The sequence below is a fragment of the Pipistrellus kuhlii genome, unplaced genomic scaffold (genome assembly GCF_014108245.1).
Source record: "Pipistrellus kuhlii isolate mPipKuh1 unplaced genomic scaffold, mPipKuh1.p scaffold_m20_p_1, whole genome shotgun sequence".
In the NCBI taxonomy this organism is placed as follows: Eukaryota; Metazoa; Chordata; class Mammalia; order Chiroptera; family Vespertilionidae; genus Pipistrellus; species Pipistrellus kuhlii.
The window spans coordinates 132,455,168-132,474,712 of record NW_023425404.1 but is presented as its reverse complement, the minus strand read 5'-3'; the positions used below and the strand labels follow the sequence as shown (position 1 = coordinate 132,474,712).

Sequence of the window (19,545 nt, the reverse complement as noted above, 5' to 3'; positions counted from 1 at the left end):
ATGGCCTGTGTGTGGTGAGGGAGCAAGAAACGTCTGCAGGATGCCTCACGTGTCCCTGTTTCCACCGAACAGAAAAGATGACTCCACAGGCCGGGCGTGCGGCCGAGGCCCTGACTCAGGAGGAGGCGGAGCACCAGACGCGGAGGATGATGGCCAGGCGCTCCAAGGTCATCGAGGAGCTGGTGCAGACGGAGAGGGACTATCTCAAGGACCTAGAGCTGTGCATCAAGGAAGTGGTTCAGCCCTTGAGAAATAAACAGGTAAATGCAACTTTGAACCCACCGCCCATCCTAAATGGAATCACCAACCAGCTCCAGGAAATCAAAGCACCACGTTTATCCCTGGCAGCTTCTGCCGCAGCGAGGGTGGGGTGACGGGCCTTTTCCCCTGGGTCCAGGCTTGGGTTGGCAGACGGTGTCATCTAACACACTTCTTGTGTCAGCAGAGGGGCACACTCAGAAAATGCACATACCCTCAGCACCAAACCTACCAACCTACCTGAATCTCTACCCGTATAACTTGGCTAATGGTTCCTGCTCCTCATTAAGGATAACCTCTATGCCCTCGGGCTTACCCATCTCATTCCCGCACTGTCCTTGCCCTCCTGCCTAATGGACTTCACCCTCCCTATTGGGTCTTTTTCATCTTCATTATCTGCTGTCATAGCAACAAAAACATAAAGAATTGTCTGTATTTTCCCTTTATTTCTTTCTCTTTTAACTTGAATATAAAATATTTAATATGTATAAAAGCCTTTGTGACCAAGACATGTTTGTTTCAAAGTAAGCACATTTTACCAAAAATTTATCCCTGTGATGAATCAATGATTAGTATAAAAAAAGACTAAATATGTAAGAAAAAATATTTCTTTTGATTCATAATCTATTTTTGTATCAAACTGAATGAGAAGTTTATTCAGTATAAAAATGTTTTCAGTTTTAAACCACCTACTACACAGGTGAGTGAAACTGGCCCCATCGATATAAATGTCATTGCTGAGCTGTGCTCTTCTAGATGCTCTCTAATTTATGTTCTTGTTGTTTTTCTTATTTTTTTTTTTTGCTTCCTATGTAACTTCATCAGCAATCCTCAGAGTTGACGGTTCCGACCATGTAAAATAAAACGTTACCATTGTGATAACATGTACAATAGTTTATTTATTTAGCATGTTTAAATTTTGCTCTCAGTGCTTTGAATTATAGTTCTCAGAATTCTAACTCATGTTTCCTTTGTCATTCTATTAAGATTGTCTATAGCTTGTTGATTTGTCATATCTAACACTTCCCTCTGCTTGGCTTTCTCCCTCTCTGTCTTCCTCATTGCAGAATTAGTTTCAGTCTAATAGTCTATTTATTCCCCATCCACTAATGTATTAATAATAGCAATTATTTTAAGGTTTTTCAAAGTTCTCACCTCATATCCACCCCCCTACCCCTCACTTCTTAATGCACTTAACCTTTGATTAAGTAAATAAGTGCTCAGGAACTCACATGACTGTTACAAACATTTATACGAGTGCTGAGGTAGTTAATTGATGCCACCAGATCATGAACTTGACCAACTTTAAAATGTTCATTAGCTCCTTCCGTGTCCTCATTCCCCTCCTAACTGTGTAAACACTGTGGCTTCTGCACATCAGCCACCTGCCATCACTTAGTGTCAACATGCATAAATTCACACATACAGTTGTCGTGTAACCATGGGGATAATCTGCAAACCATGCTTAGCTAACCCCAAGACAACATAAGCAAATAGTTTACGTGCATAGGTTAGGCCGGGAGAGACGTTGGAAGTCACCTGATCTGTGCCTTTTCTCCGTGCATGTCCTTTCTGCTGTGAGAAGACTGAACCCCTCCATTGTGTTGCCCCCATGTCTTTTCACTCCCAGAAGAAACAAATCCATTTATGCAGGTGAGACTTAGCAGAAGGCAGCTGAAAACTGAGAACAGCACGGAGCTTATCTGAGTGAACCTGCATGAAGGGATCAGTGGACAAATAAATGTCTAGACTCAGTGCTTGACTGATAACTGTTCGGTGACAAACCCTAATCTTAATTCAAGGTTTTCTATAAACAAACCTTCACTTAACTGAAAGCAGGGCCACGCTCAGCAGTTACAACATCTTTAACAGAAGCATTGTGAGACGTTTTGCAAAGAAGGCAGAAGTTTTCCATAGCAGCCAGTGTTGAAACATTTAGTGGGAAAACAGGTTCTCCTTATTTGTTATCCAAACAGAGCAATAAGAGAGATTACATTTTTGGCAGTAAGTCAAAATAAACAAAAATCATATCAATCTAACAATGAAAAGGGGTTTTATGTGTAAGGAAAGGACCAAAAGCTGATTGGGAAAAAAAAAAATAGTTAGAGGAATTGTAATTTAAATACATGTGGGTTTTAATTTTTTTTTTAATTTCTGAAATTCACATAGCACTGAAGTACCAAATAATTCAAGGAAGCGATAGGCTCTTAGAGCTGCCCAATTTCCTTCTCCAGAGACAAACACCATTACCAGCTTCTTTGCACCCTTCCTAGTGTATTCTATGTATAAGTATGTATGTTTGGATGCACATTTGGTAGATTTTTATTTATTTACTAGAGGCCTGGTGCACAAAATTTGTGCACTCGGGGGTGGGTGGTGTCTCTCAGCCTACCTGTACCCTTTCACAGTATGAGAGTCTTGGGGGATGTCTTACTGCTGTGGAGGTGGGAGAGGCCACTGCCACTGCACTCACCAGCCCTGAGCTTCTGGCTGAATGGTGCTCCCTTTCTCCCTCATGGGAGTGCACTGACCACCAGGGGGCAGCTCCTGCATTGAGTGGGATCAGGGCAAAATCAGCTCTCCAACATCCCCCAAGGGGTACTGAATTGCAAGAGGGCACAGGACAGGCCAAGGGACCCTACTGGTGCACAATCAGGGCTAGGCAGGGATGCAGGAGGTTGGCCAGCTGGGGAGGGACCGTGGGAGGGCTCCAGGGCATGTCTGGCCCATCTTGCTCAGTCCTGATCAGCCAGACCCGAGCAGCAAGCTAACCTACTGGTCAGAGCATCTACCTCCTGGTGGTCAGTGCACATCATAGTGAGCAGTTGAGTGGCCTTAGCATATCATTAGCATATTATACTTTGATTGGTCAAGTGGACAACTGGATGACCAGACACTTAGCATATTAGGCTTTTATTATATACAATATAAAATTATATGTAGTTATTTTGGATTTTCTCAAATTTGACTTGTGCAATATATTTGACATTTTTATTTTCTGATTTAAAAAAAAAAAAAAAGGCAAAAATAATCCATGATTTCGTATTGGCAAGAGCTCACTAGGAATTTTTTTAAAAATTTAGATAGAGTATAAGACAACAGTTTGTTAATAATTTTTATTAGAAAAATACATCGAAGAAAGTAATCACTCAGAAATCTCCACCACTCACAAATAAGCATTGTAAATATTCTGGTTTATTGTTTAGACAAATACACACATACCCAAATATTTAGTGAAATTGGAATCATAGAGAATATATCATTATGAAACCTCTTTCCTCTGAAGAATATATTTACATGTTTCATTTTTAACCATTTTTCCCCCAAAAAATAACAAATATGAATTTAAATGGAAAAATATTTCCTTTTATTTATTGAGAGACCATCAACTTGAGGAGAACCGTATTAGTGTTCTCACTGAATACAAAGCCCCCTAATGGAAAATGGTGCTCACCAGTGTTCTCACAAAAGTCTAGGTTAGCAGTTGGGTGCTTCAGTGTCAGAGACGATGTCTAGCAACCATTCTGAGTGACACGTGTGGCAAATAGTATGCTGTATTGACATCCTACCAACCTTCTCTCTCAGTGTCCAGAATATGTGAGGCAAGCTTGGGAATGGGGGAACATGAAGGGCGGGAATTAGGGGGAACAAATCCCTTTCTCAAAGGGGCAGAGGAGGGAATGGGATCGATCACAAGGCCCAGGGCATTCAGCTTCCTGCCCCTGCCTTGACTCGAGTGGAGTTGCTGTAGCTTAAACTATCATATCAACCGGGGTTGAAGAGCCTGAGGGTGGCTCACCAGTGCCAGAGCACAGTGAGGGGGTTCACTGAGCCCAACAACACAGTGTAGATCAACCACCTCTAAAAGGAGACGGGAACAAGGGAGGATATAAATGCATTTTAATAATGGAACCAGTGATCAAGTATTGTAACACCATGAAAATTTCCACATAATGCAAAAATGGTCACAGCCCACTCACCTGTGATTTTTTTCCTGTAAACATACAGTTGGCCCTCCATATCCATGGGTTTTACATCTGCAAATTCAACCAACCATAAGTCAAAAATGGTATTTTCTTTTTTTAAGATGACATTTATTGGGGTAACATTGGTTAATAAAAATATAGGTTTAAAGTGTGCCATCATATCATACATCTTTGTAGATTGCATTGTGTGCCCACCACCCAAAGTCACACACTCTATACTTGGTCCCCTTTGCCATCTACTACTCCCCCATGAGTTTTTGTTTGCTTGTTTTTCTTATTTGTTCATTGGTTGCTTTCAGTTTTATGTCTCACATGTGAATGAAATCATATGGCTGACTTTTTTCACTTAGCATGGTATTCTCAAGATCCATCCATGTTGTCACAAATGGCAGTATTTCACCTTTTCTTATGGTCGGGTAGTGTTCCAGTGAATCCCTTTGGAGATTTCTGTGTTTCAAATGGCACCCTTCTCACCAGAGCAAGCCCATTGCTCTTCTATACAAGGGGCCTATCACGTCAGCGCACATTCGGGGAACTCTCGTCTTTCATTTCCTGCCCTCCCTTCTAAGGCTTCTGGTTTGTACTGAACCTCAACACTGGGTTCTATGTCAGAGTCCCTCCCCTGGCCGCCCTACTGTGTGAACTGTGATCCCAGCAGGTACTGCCCACAACTGTGCAGCAGCTAAACTGCTGGCTCAGCTCTGGATTTCAGTTTTGCTCTGTGGATGCACTCTCTAAATTACTTTCAGTTCTGTCTGAATCTCCCCTCCCCGCCCAGCTCTCAGAGTCCCACTTCTCCATAAGAGAAATTCAGACAATGATATGTAATGAAATTCTGCTACTCCCCCTGAACAAAGGACAGAATTACAGTTATGAAAGTTCACTGAAATATAAGATAAAAGAATCAAGGCAGAAATATTACATCTAGTAATTATTAAAATACGCCCAGCTTTCATTTGTAGGCAGATACATAGATAGATAAATCCAGCTTTTCAAAGCTATTTATTAAAACTTTGCCTGCTTAACAAATAGAGAAAAACATGGGTGATCAAATATCTTCTGTCACGAATTTTAAAGTGTCACAGAAAAACTCTTGTCAGGATTGTCTTCTCTAGCTGTCAGCTTCACTAAAAGGCTTCTACTGTTGTCAGAAATAGTAGTCATTCATTTTTGTTGTTTAATAGACGACTATGCAAATTTCCCCTCTCATTTTTTTTTCTATCACCCAGTTACTCCTTTAGGACTATTTTTTAAAGTACTTTTAGGTTCACAATAAAATTGAGGGGCAAGGTACAGAGATTTCCCACATACTCCTTGTCCCGGACACATGCATAGCCTTCCCCATTATCACCATCCCCACCAGTGTTAAGTTGGTTACAACTGATAAAGCCTAAATTGACAATCATTATCACCAAAAGGCCATAGGTTCACTCTTGGTAGTGTTCCTTCTATGGGTTGTGACAAATATATCATAACATGTATCCATTGTCATGGTAGTTTCACACCCTAGAAATCCTTTGTGCTGCACCTGTTCATTCCTCCCTCCCCACTAACCCCTGACAACCTCTGGTCCTTTTACTGGCACCATAGTTTGCCTTTTCTAGATTGTCATATAGTTGGAATCAGATAGGCTTCTTTCACTTAACATTTTGCATATAAGATATTCTGTGGTTTTTCATGGATTGATAGCTCATTTCCTTTTAGCTCTGAAAAATATTCCATTGTCTGGATGTACCATGATTTATTTATCTATTTACCTACTGAAGTATAGCATGGTTGCTTCTCAGTTTTGGCAATTATGAAGAAAGCTGCTATAAACAGCCACATGGAGGTTTTTGTGGACATAAGCTCAGTTCATTTGGGTAAAAACCCAGGAGCACATTTGCTGGATCACATGGTAAGAGTATGTTGTTGTTTTTTTTTTTGTTGTTTTTTTAAAATATATTTTATTGATTTTGTACAGAGAGGAAGGGAGAGAGATAATGAGCTAGAAACATCGATGAGAGAGTCATCGATCAGCTGCCTCTTGCACACTCCCTACTGGGGATGTGCCTGCAGCCCAGGTACATGCCCTTGACTGGAATCGAACCTGGGACCCTTCAGTCCCCAAGCCGACGCTCTATCCACTGAGCCAAACCGGTTTCAGCATGTTGTTGTTTTTAAAATATATTTTTATTGACTTCAGAGAGGGAGGGAGAGAAACATTAATGATGAGAGAGAATCATTGACCAGCTGCCTCTTGCATGCCCCTACTGGGAATCAAACCGTGACCTCCTGGTTCAAAGGTTGACACTCAACCCTGAGCCATGCGTGCGGGCAAGAGTATGTTTAGTTTTGTAAGAAGCTGTGAAACCGCTTTCCAAAATGTCTGTATCATTTTGCAATCCTACCAGCCATGAATGGAAGTTCTTGTTACTCCACATCCTTGTCAGTATTTGGGGTTGCCCGTGTTCTGGATCTGGGGCGTTCTAGGTATATTGGTATTTTGTTGTTGTTTTAATTTGCATTTCTCTGATGACGTTTTATGTATATAAGGATAAAAACTTTTCTTCTCATTTTTTACCTTGTTTACTCTCCAAAACTTTCTAGTTAATTCCCTTCTTATTGTGATCACAGAGAGGTACACACTGCATTTTTAGTATAAAGATACCCATTTAGTATAAAGATAGCAAAGAAGAAACTTTGTAGGTAATCTCTGTGTATTCTCTTTCTCATGTGATTGATAGAAATACTAGAAATATTTCTAGATTCTAAAATAAACCAAGAAAAATCCAATTAAGTCTCTGTCTCCACTTCCACATTCTACTGAGTCCAGCCTCTTCCTCTGTAGAGTCCAGCACTTCCTGTGGTCAAACCCCTCAGTCACAGGACCTCACAGACTTCATGAGCGCAGAGATTAAAGCCAGGCTGATGACATGAAGACAAAAGCAAACAGTTACCACCAGAGCATTAGCTAACACCTCTCTCCAACTGTATTTCCTTTGAGTCATTTGTTGTTGCCCACATCTCAATTATAGTTGGCAAGAATTGCTTCAGTTTCTTATATTTTTCATCATTATAGTGACCAAAATTCCTGTTTGAGCTCAGCTTTTTTTTTTTTTTTTCTAGGCAGCTTTTTCTGGAAGTTTGATTTAAATATTAAGTGTATAGTCTCTAGTCCTTTAAAACTATTCCTTTTCATGATTAGTAAGATCATATCACATTGAAGAATCTCATGATCATACGGCAGGTTAGAACTCGATGCAGTTCTTATGTGCTGGAGATTATAGTTGTAAATGTTAAATTTAAAAATAAAAATCACACAAGTAATGGTGCTGCCAATCACAATATACCATTTCTAACCAACCTCTTTATTAAGTGCTGAGACCAAACCATTGTGCTTCACTTTCTCATTTCCCCTGAGAGGACATTTCTGTTTTGTCATCTTGGAAGACATGAAGTTTGCTGTCAAATTGGATTCACATTTAGTTGGGTGTGGAAGTGATACATCAATATTCTAGCATGTGAAACTTCTACTTGCAAGGAGGAATTTCTTATCTTTGCTTGTTTAGAAAGCTTCAGCTCAAAAATGGAGGGATCTCTTTCTTTCTTTTTATCCTTGTATTGCAGTTCTATGATGAAAACTCTCCTCTGTGCTGTTCCATTTCTAAAGACCTCATATTTGAATATTCAGGATAGTCATGCCTGTAGCCTGGGTCACAAGACTGTGCTTATCACTTCCTTCTCAAAACTGAGTGACATAAACCATTATTTTAATTTAGTTTTATTTGTAAAAATAAACAACACATTTCAGTGGCTGTGATTATTTTAATGATGCCATAAACCTCTCTAATGGAATGGCAGCTTTCCTCAGCCTTAAAGCAACATAGCTGTGCAGGGCCAGAAATCTCAGGCTCCAAAGAATAAATTCTGGGTCAGAAAGGAAGCACATATTGGGGAAACGGGTATTTATTAATAAGCATTATTTAAGGCACTTTAGATACAGACAAGGTTCAAGATTATATGAGTCAACTAATTCATTGTTTGCCATTTAGAGTATATTAAGACATGTGAAACTCATCCCTCACCCTCAAAAGATTATGAATCTCTAGTTAGAGGTGGCAGCGAAAAGTGCAAAACAATAATTGTTGATGCAGAAAGTAAGTTCTAAAAGTAGAGTTCACAGAAGGGACAGATCACTTCCAGACAGATTAACTAGGCCATATTTCATGAAGAATGTGATATTTCAGTGGAATACGCAAATTAAAAGATTAAATGTTTGTCAAGTGTCTATTACACGAATGCCCTCTGCTGAATTCTGTGTGGGAATTAAGGAAATTTATGTCATAGTCCTCCCTTAGAAGAGTTTATAATCTGGTCAAGAAAATGACATATAAACACATAAAAAGCCAAATAACAATCAAAGATATATTTCAAGGCGATGCTAGAAATGATGGTGACAGAAGGCAGTTCATGATTAGCTATGCTAATTAGTTATGCAGCAAACAATTGCCTGGCATTAGCAGAATGAGGCACTCACTTCCTGACCTGTTAACAGCATTGGAAAGAACAACTTTCTTCTCTGTCTTCCACAACTTCATATACACCGGTTTCTCTGCAGTGGATCCAACTGCTCCTTTTCAGGCTCCTTTGCCAGTTGGTTCTTATTTTTAAACATTCAAGAAGATCAGGGCTCAGTCTGTGGCCCTCTTCTCTCTTTTGTCTGCTACATTCACTCGGTTGAGAATCGGATCTGCTTTCATGCCAGAGTGATTCTTTTTAAAATATCAGTCAGCCCTAGTTGGTTTGGCTCAGTGAATAGAGTGTCAGCCTGCGGACTGAAAGGTTCGGGTTTTGATTCCCATCAAGAGCACATGCCAGGGTTGTGGGTTCAATCCCCAGTTGGGGGTGTACAGGAGGCAGCTGACCAATGATTCTCTCTCATCACTGATGTTTCTATCTCTCTCTCCCTCTTCCTTCTTCTCTGAAATCAATAAAAATATATGAAGCTATCAGTCAGATCATGTCCCTCTTCCAGTCCCTTCTAATGCCTTCTCATCTCACTCTTATTAAAACCTAACATTCTTATGATGATCTACAAGGTCTTATGAGCTGGCCCCTCCCTTTCTCTGACCTCACCTGGCCTTGTCAGTGTTCCTTGAACAAGCCAGGAGCACTACTAATTCAAGACATTTGCTCTGCTGTTTTCTTTGCCTTGCCTCCTCTGCCCCAAGAAAAGCTTGCTCCTTTACCTCTTCAAGCCTGTACTCAGTGAAACATCACTCTGTCTTATACTGGCTTGTGAGCAGTATAAGCAGATAAAAAGCATTGTAGAGCAAGTCACTTATTTGGGAGCTGATCCCCTGCAACAGCTGTGAAGAAAGGGGGAAATGGGACTGAGAAGGAAAGGAAGACAATATAGGGTACAGACATGAGCAGATCACTCCTGTGACCTGAAGCTGATATCTCATTGGGAGCCCTAGGACACTATAGCGAACATACCTCAGAGTAGTTCCTCATGAGGGGTATTCATCCACCAATTTCCGTTAGACATTGGTTGAGGGATGTTCCAGAAGTGTTCATTCCTGATACTCTGGACTGCCCTGTGTGTAGACAGAGTAGGCATCTGTGGTCAGAGAACACCTTTAAATAGTGAGTCAAATTTCTTGCAGTAGAGGGCCTTCAATGTGCACAAGAACTTTTAGTAACAAAGGGTTGTAGGTGAGCACCCCCAGTGCTGTAGTTTCCCCCCAGTTCCCTATGTCCCCTTCCCTGCTGGATTATCCCTATCACATTTTTATCATATAGTTACATACTATGTCATTTACTTATTTATCTCATTTACTTGTCTCCAATATGAAACACAAAGTTTTGTCTCATTTGTGTCACTGCTGTATCTCCTGTCCCCAGCACCTACTACAGTGCCTGGAACATGAGCAGAAATAACTATAGACTGTTTATGTATGGTGGGTAAGTAGTCTGGGAAGTCAAGGAGAAGGGGTAGACCTTGCTCCAGGTGAACACTGGTTAGGCAAAGGCAGGGCTAGGACAGCAGTGCAAGAGGCCAAGAGCAGGGAACCACAGGAGGCAATATGGTGAGTGAGCTGGCCTGTGGCAGGCCTGAGAGCAAAGCCATTCCTTCTGACTGGAGCAGATGGTTCTTACAAGAATAAAAATAATTGGAGTAAGACAGGGTCTTGGCCAGACAAAATTGCCAGTATGAGGAATGTGGGGTCTTTTCTGTAGGCAACTGGAAGAACTGAATGTTTTTTGTTTTAGTTTTTTTTAAAATATATTATATTATTTTTTTTGCAGAGAGGAAGGGAGAGTGATAGAGAATTAGAAACATCAATCAGCTGCCTCCTGTACACTCCCTACTGGGTATGTGCCCCCAACCAAGGTACATGCCCTTGACCAGAATCGAACCTCGGACCCTTGAGTCCACAGGCTGACGCTCTATCCACTGAGCCAAATGTTTTAAAGGAAGGGAGGTAACCATTGTGTTGTAAGCTCCGTAAAACTCACATTTTTTTTTGGAAAAATGCAGTATTAGGCAAGCTAATTTGGGGAATAGGGAATAAAGATGAACTTCAAAGCCTTTTCAGAGGCACAAAGTGAAACTGGACAGTGTTTCATGGAATTCCAAAAAGGGCTCACTGAATGTTGGAGATTGTGTAGTTAAATTACCCGTACCTGAGGTCAGGGTGACAGAGGTGTGACCTAGAGTGACCTTGAGATTTGGCGTCTGGAATTTGGTAGCGCAGTTAATACATGGAATTTCCAATTACCTGCACCTCCCTTACTCCAAGGCTCATTTTTGTTTCCACCATTCTGGGCATACCCTGTGACAGCCAAACTCTGGTGCGTGTTGAGTCTCTTCTGGAACATAGGTGACTTAAGGACACGGTGCTGGCTGGGCACTTTGGGTTCCTAACAAAGAGGTAGTTTCTCAAAAGTGAGAGAAGTGAGAAATTACAAGTCATTTAAAAATGTGGGGACTGGCTCTGATTTCTAAAATCAACAATCATTCTTGCTTCCTTCCTTTTTCTGTGTGGTCCTTGGGACTCGGAATATGGCATAACTCTCTGAGGAACATCCGTGAACTTTATGCTTGGGAACTACAGTCAAACCTCCATTCTCCAACATCACCCATCTCAAACAATTTGCTTCTCAACCTGACAACCTTTGTCATGCTGATAGCTATCTGATTGGCCACAAGTCTCAAACAAAGGAATATGAGTCAGTTTACCAGTTAAAATCTCAGGATATTGCGCTGCGAATATTTTTGTGGTTTTTTTTTTGTTTTGTTTTGTTTTTGCTTTTGTTGCTGCTTATTATTATCGTTAAATTTTCATTTTGTGCTGTTCATTTCCTTTTTGCTTAATTTTCATTTCATGTCCTCTTTGTTTTTAAAAATTGTTTATTTATAGATTAAATAATACATTAGACATGTACTGTATTTAAGAAAGGTTAAAACGGAATTATTTGGAGTCTGGAATGGATGAATTTCATTTACATGATTTCTAATGGGAAAAAATGATTTGGTTTTCAAAGAGCCTTCTAAAATGAATTAAGTTCGAGAAACGAGGTTCCATTGTGCTTTCTGCCTCTGGATAAAAACTGTGGCAGACCTATGGCTTTTTTTCTCTTACATAAGAGACCTGAGACAGACACAGTCTCATTTCACACATGAGAATATCAGTCAGATATTAATTTGTACTTTGGCAGGCCTGCTTTACGGGGAAGTGTTGGTGGCTTCCTGCTATTTCTCCTCAGGATGTTGCTCTTCTTGTCCCCAGACACCAGGCCCCAGCCAGCTGTGGACCCTGGGGAGGATGGGTGGGAGACAAGTTGAGGGAGAGGGTTAGGTCCACTTGGACTGGTGTCATCATAGATTGGTTTTGCATTCTGTGGGCCTTCCAGATGTTGTCATGCTTTGTGTGTGTGTGTGTGTGTGTGTGTGTGTGTGTAAATTTCCATGACAGTGGTGATAGGGGTAGGACATTCTCTCCTGAAGGTCACTTGATTCCCCCGACTGAATCTCTTCTAGATGGTGACCTGTAACTCTCTCCTCAGCTCCTTGACATCAGGGTTTACCTTCTCATTCTGCCCTTCAGTCCTGAAGGTAGAATCAGAGATGAGCTCACACCATTTCCTGGGGGCCACATCCGGTCCATGGGAACCATCCATGCATCATTTACCCCCAAAGCCTGCAGGGGTGCAAGTTCCTTCCAAGTTGGCCACCACTTTGCTACTGTCACAGTCTCTTTTAAGCTTCTCAGGCATGAGGTAAGATTAGGTGATTTTAAAACAGTTCACTGAGATTTGCTTTTTTAAGTTCTCATGTGACAAAACATCTCATACTCACTTTGGAATTTGGTATTTTAAGAAATTGATACTCCAAGGGAAATTGAGGCAAGAAGTGTTTGGCTTTAACCTTCTGTTGTATTTTGACTTCCGTTCTTGGAATCCAGGAGTTAGCCTGAGGAAGGAAACGTGGTATGCAGTGGCTGGGCATGTGCCTGGAGCACCAAGTTGCTGGAGATAAGTGTGAGGGACAGACCATGGAGACCACATGCCAGAAGTACCAACTTTATGCATTTGGGATGGAAAACTGGTGAAAATTTTAAGCAGAGTCATGAGTAATCTAGTCATGGTCATCAGAGTGCCCCAAATAAGTGAGATTTCCTGAGGAAGAATGTGTTGGAATGCCAGTTGTGGAAGGACCAAACCCTGAGAAACTCCAGGATTTATGACACAAATAGACTTCCTGGGTATTTGTTCTCTCTCCAGCGGTTTTATCCCTAGTTCCTGCTTTATCCCAGGCCACCATTACATACCTGCCAACCACATCTTTTTATCCACACTTCTTTTCTTCCTATATTTGTCATCTCAAGCAAATGTTGTGTCTTTTATTCCCTTTCAAATCTCTTCTACCTTTTCAAAATTATTTTTAGCAAATTGAGGACTTTCCTATTCTTTGTTTGTATTATTAAAACTTTGAACTTTGTAAATTGTGTTACGAAGTGAAAAAAATAATTTGTAAATGTTTAGCAAGCAATTTCTAATATCATTTGCTTCTATCAGATATTGATCGAAAGGAAATAGATGCTTGTTGACAAGTTAAAGAGATTTATTTTAGATGATTGTCTTTCTGCTGGTTGTTTTTCATTCCTCATCAAATCTGAGTTTGAATATGCAGGAAAAAGAAAGAATAAAGACACAGGTGTATATACATGCACACACTCAAACAGACAGTAAGTACGCAAGTGATCAAAGTGAAACAGGACAATCAAGGGGTCCAAGCTGCCTGTCACTCCTTGAGCCAATTAAGCAGAAATAGGGTTGAATCATATATGAGTGTTTATTCCAATAATGCCGACAGTATGGGAGAGCAGAAGGTCACCCACAAAAATCTTCTCTGCACCCTCCTATAAGCCAGTTGCTTATACTGGATAGGAAAAGAATCACCTGGGAAAGTAGGCAAAAGGAATAAGACTGGGTATAAATGGTTGCAGGTTACAGGCAAAGTGGGATGGACTCCATTGTTCTGGTAACAAGGTTTTAGTCTTTCCATGACTCCCAAGTCCAAAATTGACTCCCTGGGTGAAGGGGGAGGAGGGCTTAAAACTCCCGGTCAGGTTAAAATGTGCTTTCTTTAATTAGAATAAAACAATCAAGATTAACAGAGCATGATTCATATTTGTTATAACTATAGCTAACCCCCAATATTCTATTTTTGCCCCTAACAAAAGCACAAAAATGTTTATCCTATTCATTGTGCTCAGCCCAGAGCCATAAATATACTTTTTTGGTTGATTAGGATACATGAGTGATCCAGCAGGCAGGCAGAGGCAGTTAGGGGCAATCAGGCAGGCAAGCAGGTGAGCAGTTAGGAGCCAGTGGACCCAGATTGCAAGAGGGATGTCCGATTAAAGAGGGTGCAGGCTGGGCTGAGGGGAACTCCTCCCCCCCCCCCCGCCCCCCCAGCCAATGCATGAATTTCGTGCACCAGACCACTAGTTTCATATAAAATTCTAAGGCGAAAAGGATAACAAACCTGCATACCACCTCCAACACTCCTCTCCCCTTCCCCACCCCCCACACACCCAAGTAACTGTGTTCCTGTGTCAAGGCAGGTAAGAGAGCCAAAGGCAAGGAACCTTGGTCAACTCTATACCTTTTATCCAAGAATATCAATATAAGCACTTTACTTTTTATTTTTAGTCCAACAAACTTTGGGATGGATTTCTCAACTCTCTATCCTTCTCTCTTTCTATTTTTTGTTTTGTTAATCCTCACCTGAGGATATTTTTTCCACTGATTTTTAGAGATAGTGGAAGGGAGGGGGAGAGACAGAAAGAGAAACATTTTTGTGAGACAGAAAGAGAAACATGGAATGATAACTACCTCCTGCACGCACCCAGATTGAGCCTGCAAACGAGGTCAGTGCCCTTGACTGGAATCGAACCTGAAATTATTCAGTCTGAGGACGGATGCTCCAACCTCTGAGCCAAACCTCCCAGAGTTCGATTCTCTTTCCAGGTAGGGCTCAGTCCCCTTTCTCAAGACCTCAGGAGCTTCTCAAACTTGACCACAGTCTCTGGTCTGCCCTTCAGTCACCTCTGTTGGCTCTGCTCTTCCCTTGGCACAGGCTGAGCTGTCTGTCCCCAAGTCCCAACCCTCCTTTCTGTGAAGAGACTGACACTTCTCCGGTGACACAGGTCAGTCCTCCTTCACGCCTCCTGGCCTGGGGGGTTTCCGGGCAGTTATCAGGTAACTTGGACATTTAGCTGCAAGATTAATTAAAAGACTTGCTGCCAGGCAGTGATATCCATTCAACTTGTTGTTTGACTCAATTAACCACTTTAGAGTCTAGTTTCACAGCAGGAATTTTCACACATGCAAATCAGTAGTTTTGTGAAACCTGATGAAATAATGGCTAGTTTACCCTGAAAAGCTTCCTAATCTAGAAGCCAACTGAGTAAATGCCATAGTATTAGATAATTATTCTAGCCCTGCAGTTGCCAGGCCCTTCTGCCAACATCTCTTTCCACTTGCTACACTTCCCCTTCTCAGTTGTCTCCCTAAAAAAAAAAATCCCTACAAAACAGGACTTAATTCTTCCCTTTCAGAATATGTCCAATGGGTCGCCACTTCTTGCAGTTTTTTAAAATACATTTTCAACGTTCTACCACTCTCACCTTACTTGTGAAAGTTGCAGTCTTTATATCACTGGATTTACAAAGCTTCACCATTAATAATGGAGCACACTGCCTTAGGGAATGCAGCCAGGCCTCCTGATGCTGTGGAATCTACCCCTTCTGGAAGGCAGTTCCCCTTGGAACTGGGTATGCCATCCTGTCCTAATGGAACTGCCTTCTGGAAGGAGTAGAGGGACCAAGGTTCTGCCAATCTGAGTCAGATGATATCCAAGGTGGATTTCCCTTACATTGATTTCTAATAGAGTCTGGAATTGGCCCCTATGTTGAACCTAGATTTATTGCCAAGCCACACCCAATAGAAACAATGAAGTCTTTTTTGAGAGAGAGATGAAGTCTTTTTTGGAAGCAAATTCCAGAGGAGCATTTTGTTGGTGGTGACCACTATGGCACTTAAAAGTGATGCTATTTGCTCTAACTGTTTTTGATTCAGTGGTTAGAGCATTGGCCTGCAGACTGAAGGGTCCTGGGTCAAGGGCACGTATCTTGGTTACAGACTCCATCCCCTGTCTAGATGCATCCAGGAGGCAACTAATTGATGTGTCTCTCTCACATCAATGATTCTCTCTCTGTGTCTCTCCCCTCCCTTCCATTCTCTCTAAAAGAAGAGTCAATCGATAAATATCCTTGGGTGAGGATTAACAACAAAAAGTGATGCTACTTATTATATATCTCCTGTTTTTTACAGTTATAAATATGCTCTGTATATATATCTGAAACTTTAAAGTTGATTGATTTTGATTATCAAATTAGAAGCCTAAAAATAGATTTCCAAAGTGAGGTCAGAGCAGTAATATTCAACTGAGGTTTTTGTTTTTTTGTTTGTTGGTTGGTTGGTTTAATATATTTTTATTGATTTCAGAGAAGAAGGGAGAGGGAGAGAAAGATAGAAACATCAATGATGAAAGAGAATCATTGATGGGTTGCCTCCTGCACACCCTCTAATGGTGATTGAGCCCCCATCCTCTCTCCCTTCCTTCCTTCCTTCCTTCCTTCCTTCCTTCCTTCCTTCCTTCCTTCCTTCCTTCCTTCCTTCCTTCCTTCCTTCCTTCCTTTCCTTCTTTCACTTATTTATCAATCTTTAATTTTCTACAATAAGCATAAATGACTTTTATGTTAATAATTTATTTTAAAATATTATTCCTAGATGTCTTTTCAGTGTCCACTTTTAAAGATGTTCTGGTTGGAAGTCTCCGCAACACATGGAGCTAAGAATGTTTGGTTATTCCTCCCTGTGACTCAAGTTGGGTGCCTCAGGCTCCTTAAACAGAAAACAATAAACAGTGATTTCACAAGTGTAATCTAAAGGGAAGTTTCACCTGTCAGCAAATTTTCTAAATACACTAATGGCCCAATTGAGCACAAAAGTTTGTCTTTTGTTGATAAGATTAGGTAAAAAAAATTATAAAATATTCACTTAATATGATATTTTGAACAACTAAATTAGGTGATTTTGATTTCTTTCTTTAAACAACTTTTGATCTCTGCATACTTCCTATTCAGAGTCCAATAGAATGATTACAAGTAACATTTTATTGATGGCTTCCACAGAGTAAATAGATTATATGAATTGTAGTGATTCAATTCAATTCAAATTGTCACACTTTTTTTGAGTAACTAGGTGTGGGCCCATCAGTGGATTAGACACTGTGGGGTATTCAAATAATGCACACAGACAAATGTCCTGGAGGATCTCACAGGCATGACATAGAGACAGGTTAATGAATGATATCTCTGATATAGACAATGAGCTTCAATATGAGCACCGAGTAACATGAAGCAGGTGTCATGGAAGGTCAGAAGAGGGAGAGGTTAATTCTAACCAAGGGAGCATTTTTACCTGAGTGGTATTGGATACATGCAACTGTATGTTCAGCAAAAAATTATTTAAATGTAATGGGAACTTGCTATTTGAAATAGATTCTGTGATGAATATTTGTGTAAATCAAAGAATTATCACTAAACACACTGACCTTTAATTTCCTATTTTGTACATTTAAATTATTACATATATGATAGAATAATGTATGCCCGAATTAAATCTTTTTTAAAATAATGAATTTTTAATCCATTTAAAATATAGCTCAACTTAAGCTCTTAGAGCATTTCCTCTTCCTAGTAAATGTTTAGTAAGTGTACATAAGTGATTCCTTGAATTTATATCAGTAATTATAAAATCATCTACCAGTTTTAAAAGCTTATTTGGACTAGACCTTTGTTTGTCCCTTGGCATAGCAGTGACTGACTGTGAATTCATTTTATGATTCACAGAATCCCCATGGGCCTTGTGGTGATACTAGTGGTTGAAACCGGGCCAATTGATGTTTTCATCCTTTCTATCTTTCAGATAGAAATGAAATAAAAACCTGTTTTGTTATTTCATATTTGTTGCATTGAGCTAAAATTAGAAATGGAGATAGAATTAGATCCTTGCTAACTGAATTTAAAACCTAAATTAGATATACAAGATTCTGACCTTGGGAAATAAATTATAAAAGTGACAACTTAGTGAAAAACTCAGAAACAAATGAACAAAATCCAAGCAGAGATGGCAAAGTATTCTATTCATAATAATTTTCTGGTAATTGACAAAGGTATAGCACTAAAGGTCAATTTCCAGTTCTAGCTCTTTCCTGAACTTCATCATTTTAAGCATGACACCTTTCTTTATTATGCATGAGTTTCTCTGCATTCAAACTGTATATATTTTTCAGAGAAGTTGGCAAGATATATGAAATAATAAATATGGAATACTTTAAGTTTCTCAGAATGAAGTTTCCACAACAAAATGAAATAATAATAGGGTACACTGTATGAACTACATCTAATCTTACAAAGCAAGTAAATTAGGGATGAAATTTTACATAGTAGAAGGATTCATTTCAAATATGATTTTAAGAATATTTTACTAAAACATCTAAAATAACCCAACCTACAAAAATTTGATACATACACAACTTTTGAGAAATATTTTGCACTAGTCAAAGGTACGCTTTTGTGATTCAGTTAATTACCAAAGCATAAAATAACTCAGAATAAATAATTCATTCAATTCATGGTACTCAGAGTTATGTGACATTTTAGCCATTTAAAAGTATTAGCTGTAGCAGATGGTCGACAAATCTGACAATTTGAGCTTGACAAATCTGACAATTTGAGCTTGCTATATCAACAAAATCTAACCTATTCCAATGTTCTCCTCTATGAGACAAGCCATTATATAGATTTAGACAGTGAAGAAAAAAGTATTAGCAAAGAGCCATAGAACCATCATCTGCTTTTAGTTTATATAATAATATCATAGATTTTAAGCAGAAGAGCCACATATGTCCTATCCTGTTAAAGTGAGTGCTTAATGAAGGAACATTTTGTGAGATACTGAGTTAAAGACCCTATGAGCTAATAATGATTGCAATGTAATAATGTACTGTAGAGATAAAGATAATTTCAGAATACATAAAAATAGAAAAAAGTTTTATAACACTATATTGAAATAAATTCATTACATACAATCACGTAGAACTTGATTACAAATGAGACTGGAAGTTTTATTGAGGACAAGACTGATGATAGAAAAGTGAGGAATTTCCCAAGGTGGTTGAAAAAAACATGTACAGTCAGACCATAATGTATAAGAAATAACTGACATAGTCACCAAATTTTAAACAAGGCTTACTGTAAAGTGGTGCTTCTATGCTCAATAACAGAATATCCTTATCAATATTATCCATGTCCAGTATGAGGAACAATAGATGGGTCAATGTTAAAAAGGACAAGAGAAGATGGCTGCCTGTCTCCTCTCTCCCCACTAAATGGATCTAGCACACACAATGAAACTGATGCTGAGAGCAGGAGAAAGAAGCTGCAGTTGTTGGACCTCATCTTCAGATATTCCTCCAAGTCTGTCTCTTATTCTATACTAGACCCCCGGTTCATGAAATTCGTGCATTGGGGGAGGGTACCCTCAGCCAAGCCTGCATCTTCTCCAATCCAGAACCCCTTGAGAATGCACATGTAAGAGGCAGTCAGACATCCCACTTACAACCCTGGACTGCTGGTTCCTAACTCACCTGCCTACCTACCTGGTCTCCCCTAACTGT

The 19,545-nt window shown here is 39.9% G+C and overlaps 1 protein-coding gene and 1 pseudogene across 2 annotated transcripts in view; both read left to right on the top strand.

Annotated features, from left to right (window-relative positions):
• ARHGEF38 (Rho guanine nucleotide exchange factor 38) overlaps positions 1-19,545 on the top strand; it is a 120,756-nt gene that overhangs the window by 40,501 nt on the left and 60,710 nt on the right. For both annotated transcript variants that reach the window (XR_004982935.2, XM_036409823.2), the window contains exon 2: positions 73-260. Coding sequence is in view for 1 of the 2 variants with exons in the window: in XM_036409823.2 (XP_036265716.1) it covers positions 73-260 (188 nt within the window). In the remaining variant the exon portion in view is untranslated. The remainder of the gene's footprint in view (positions 1-72; positions 261-19,545) is intronic.
• On the top strand, positions 18,537-18,680 carry LOC118710449 (annotated as a pseudogene).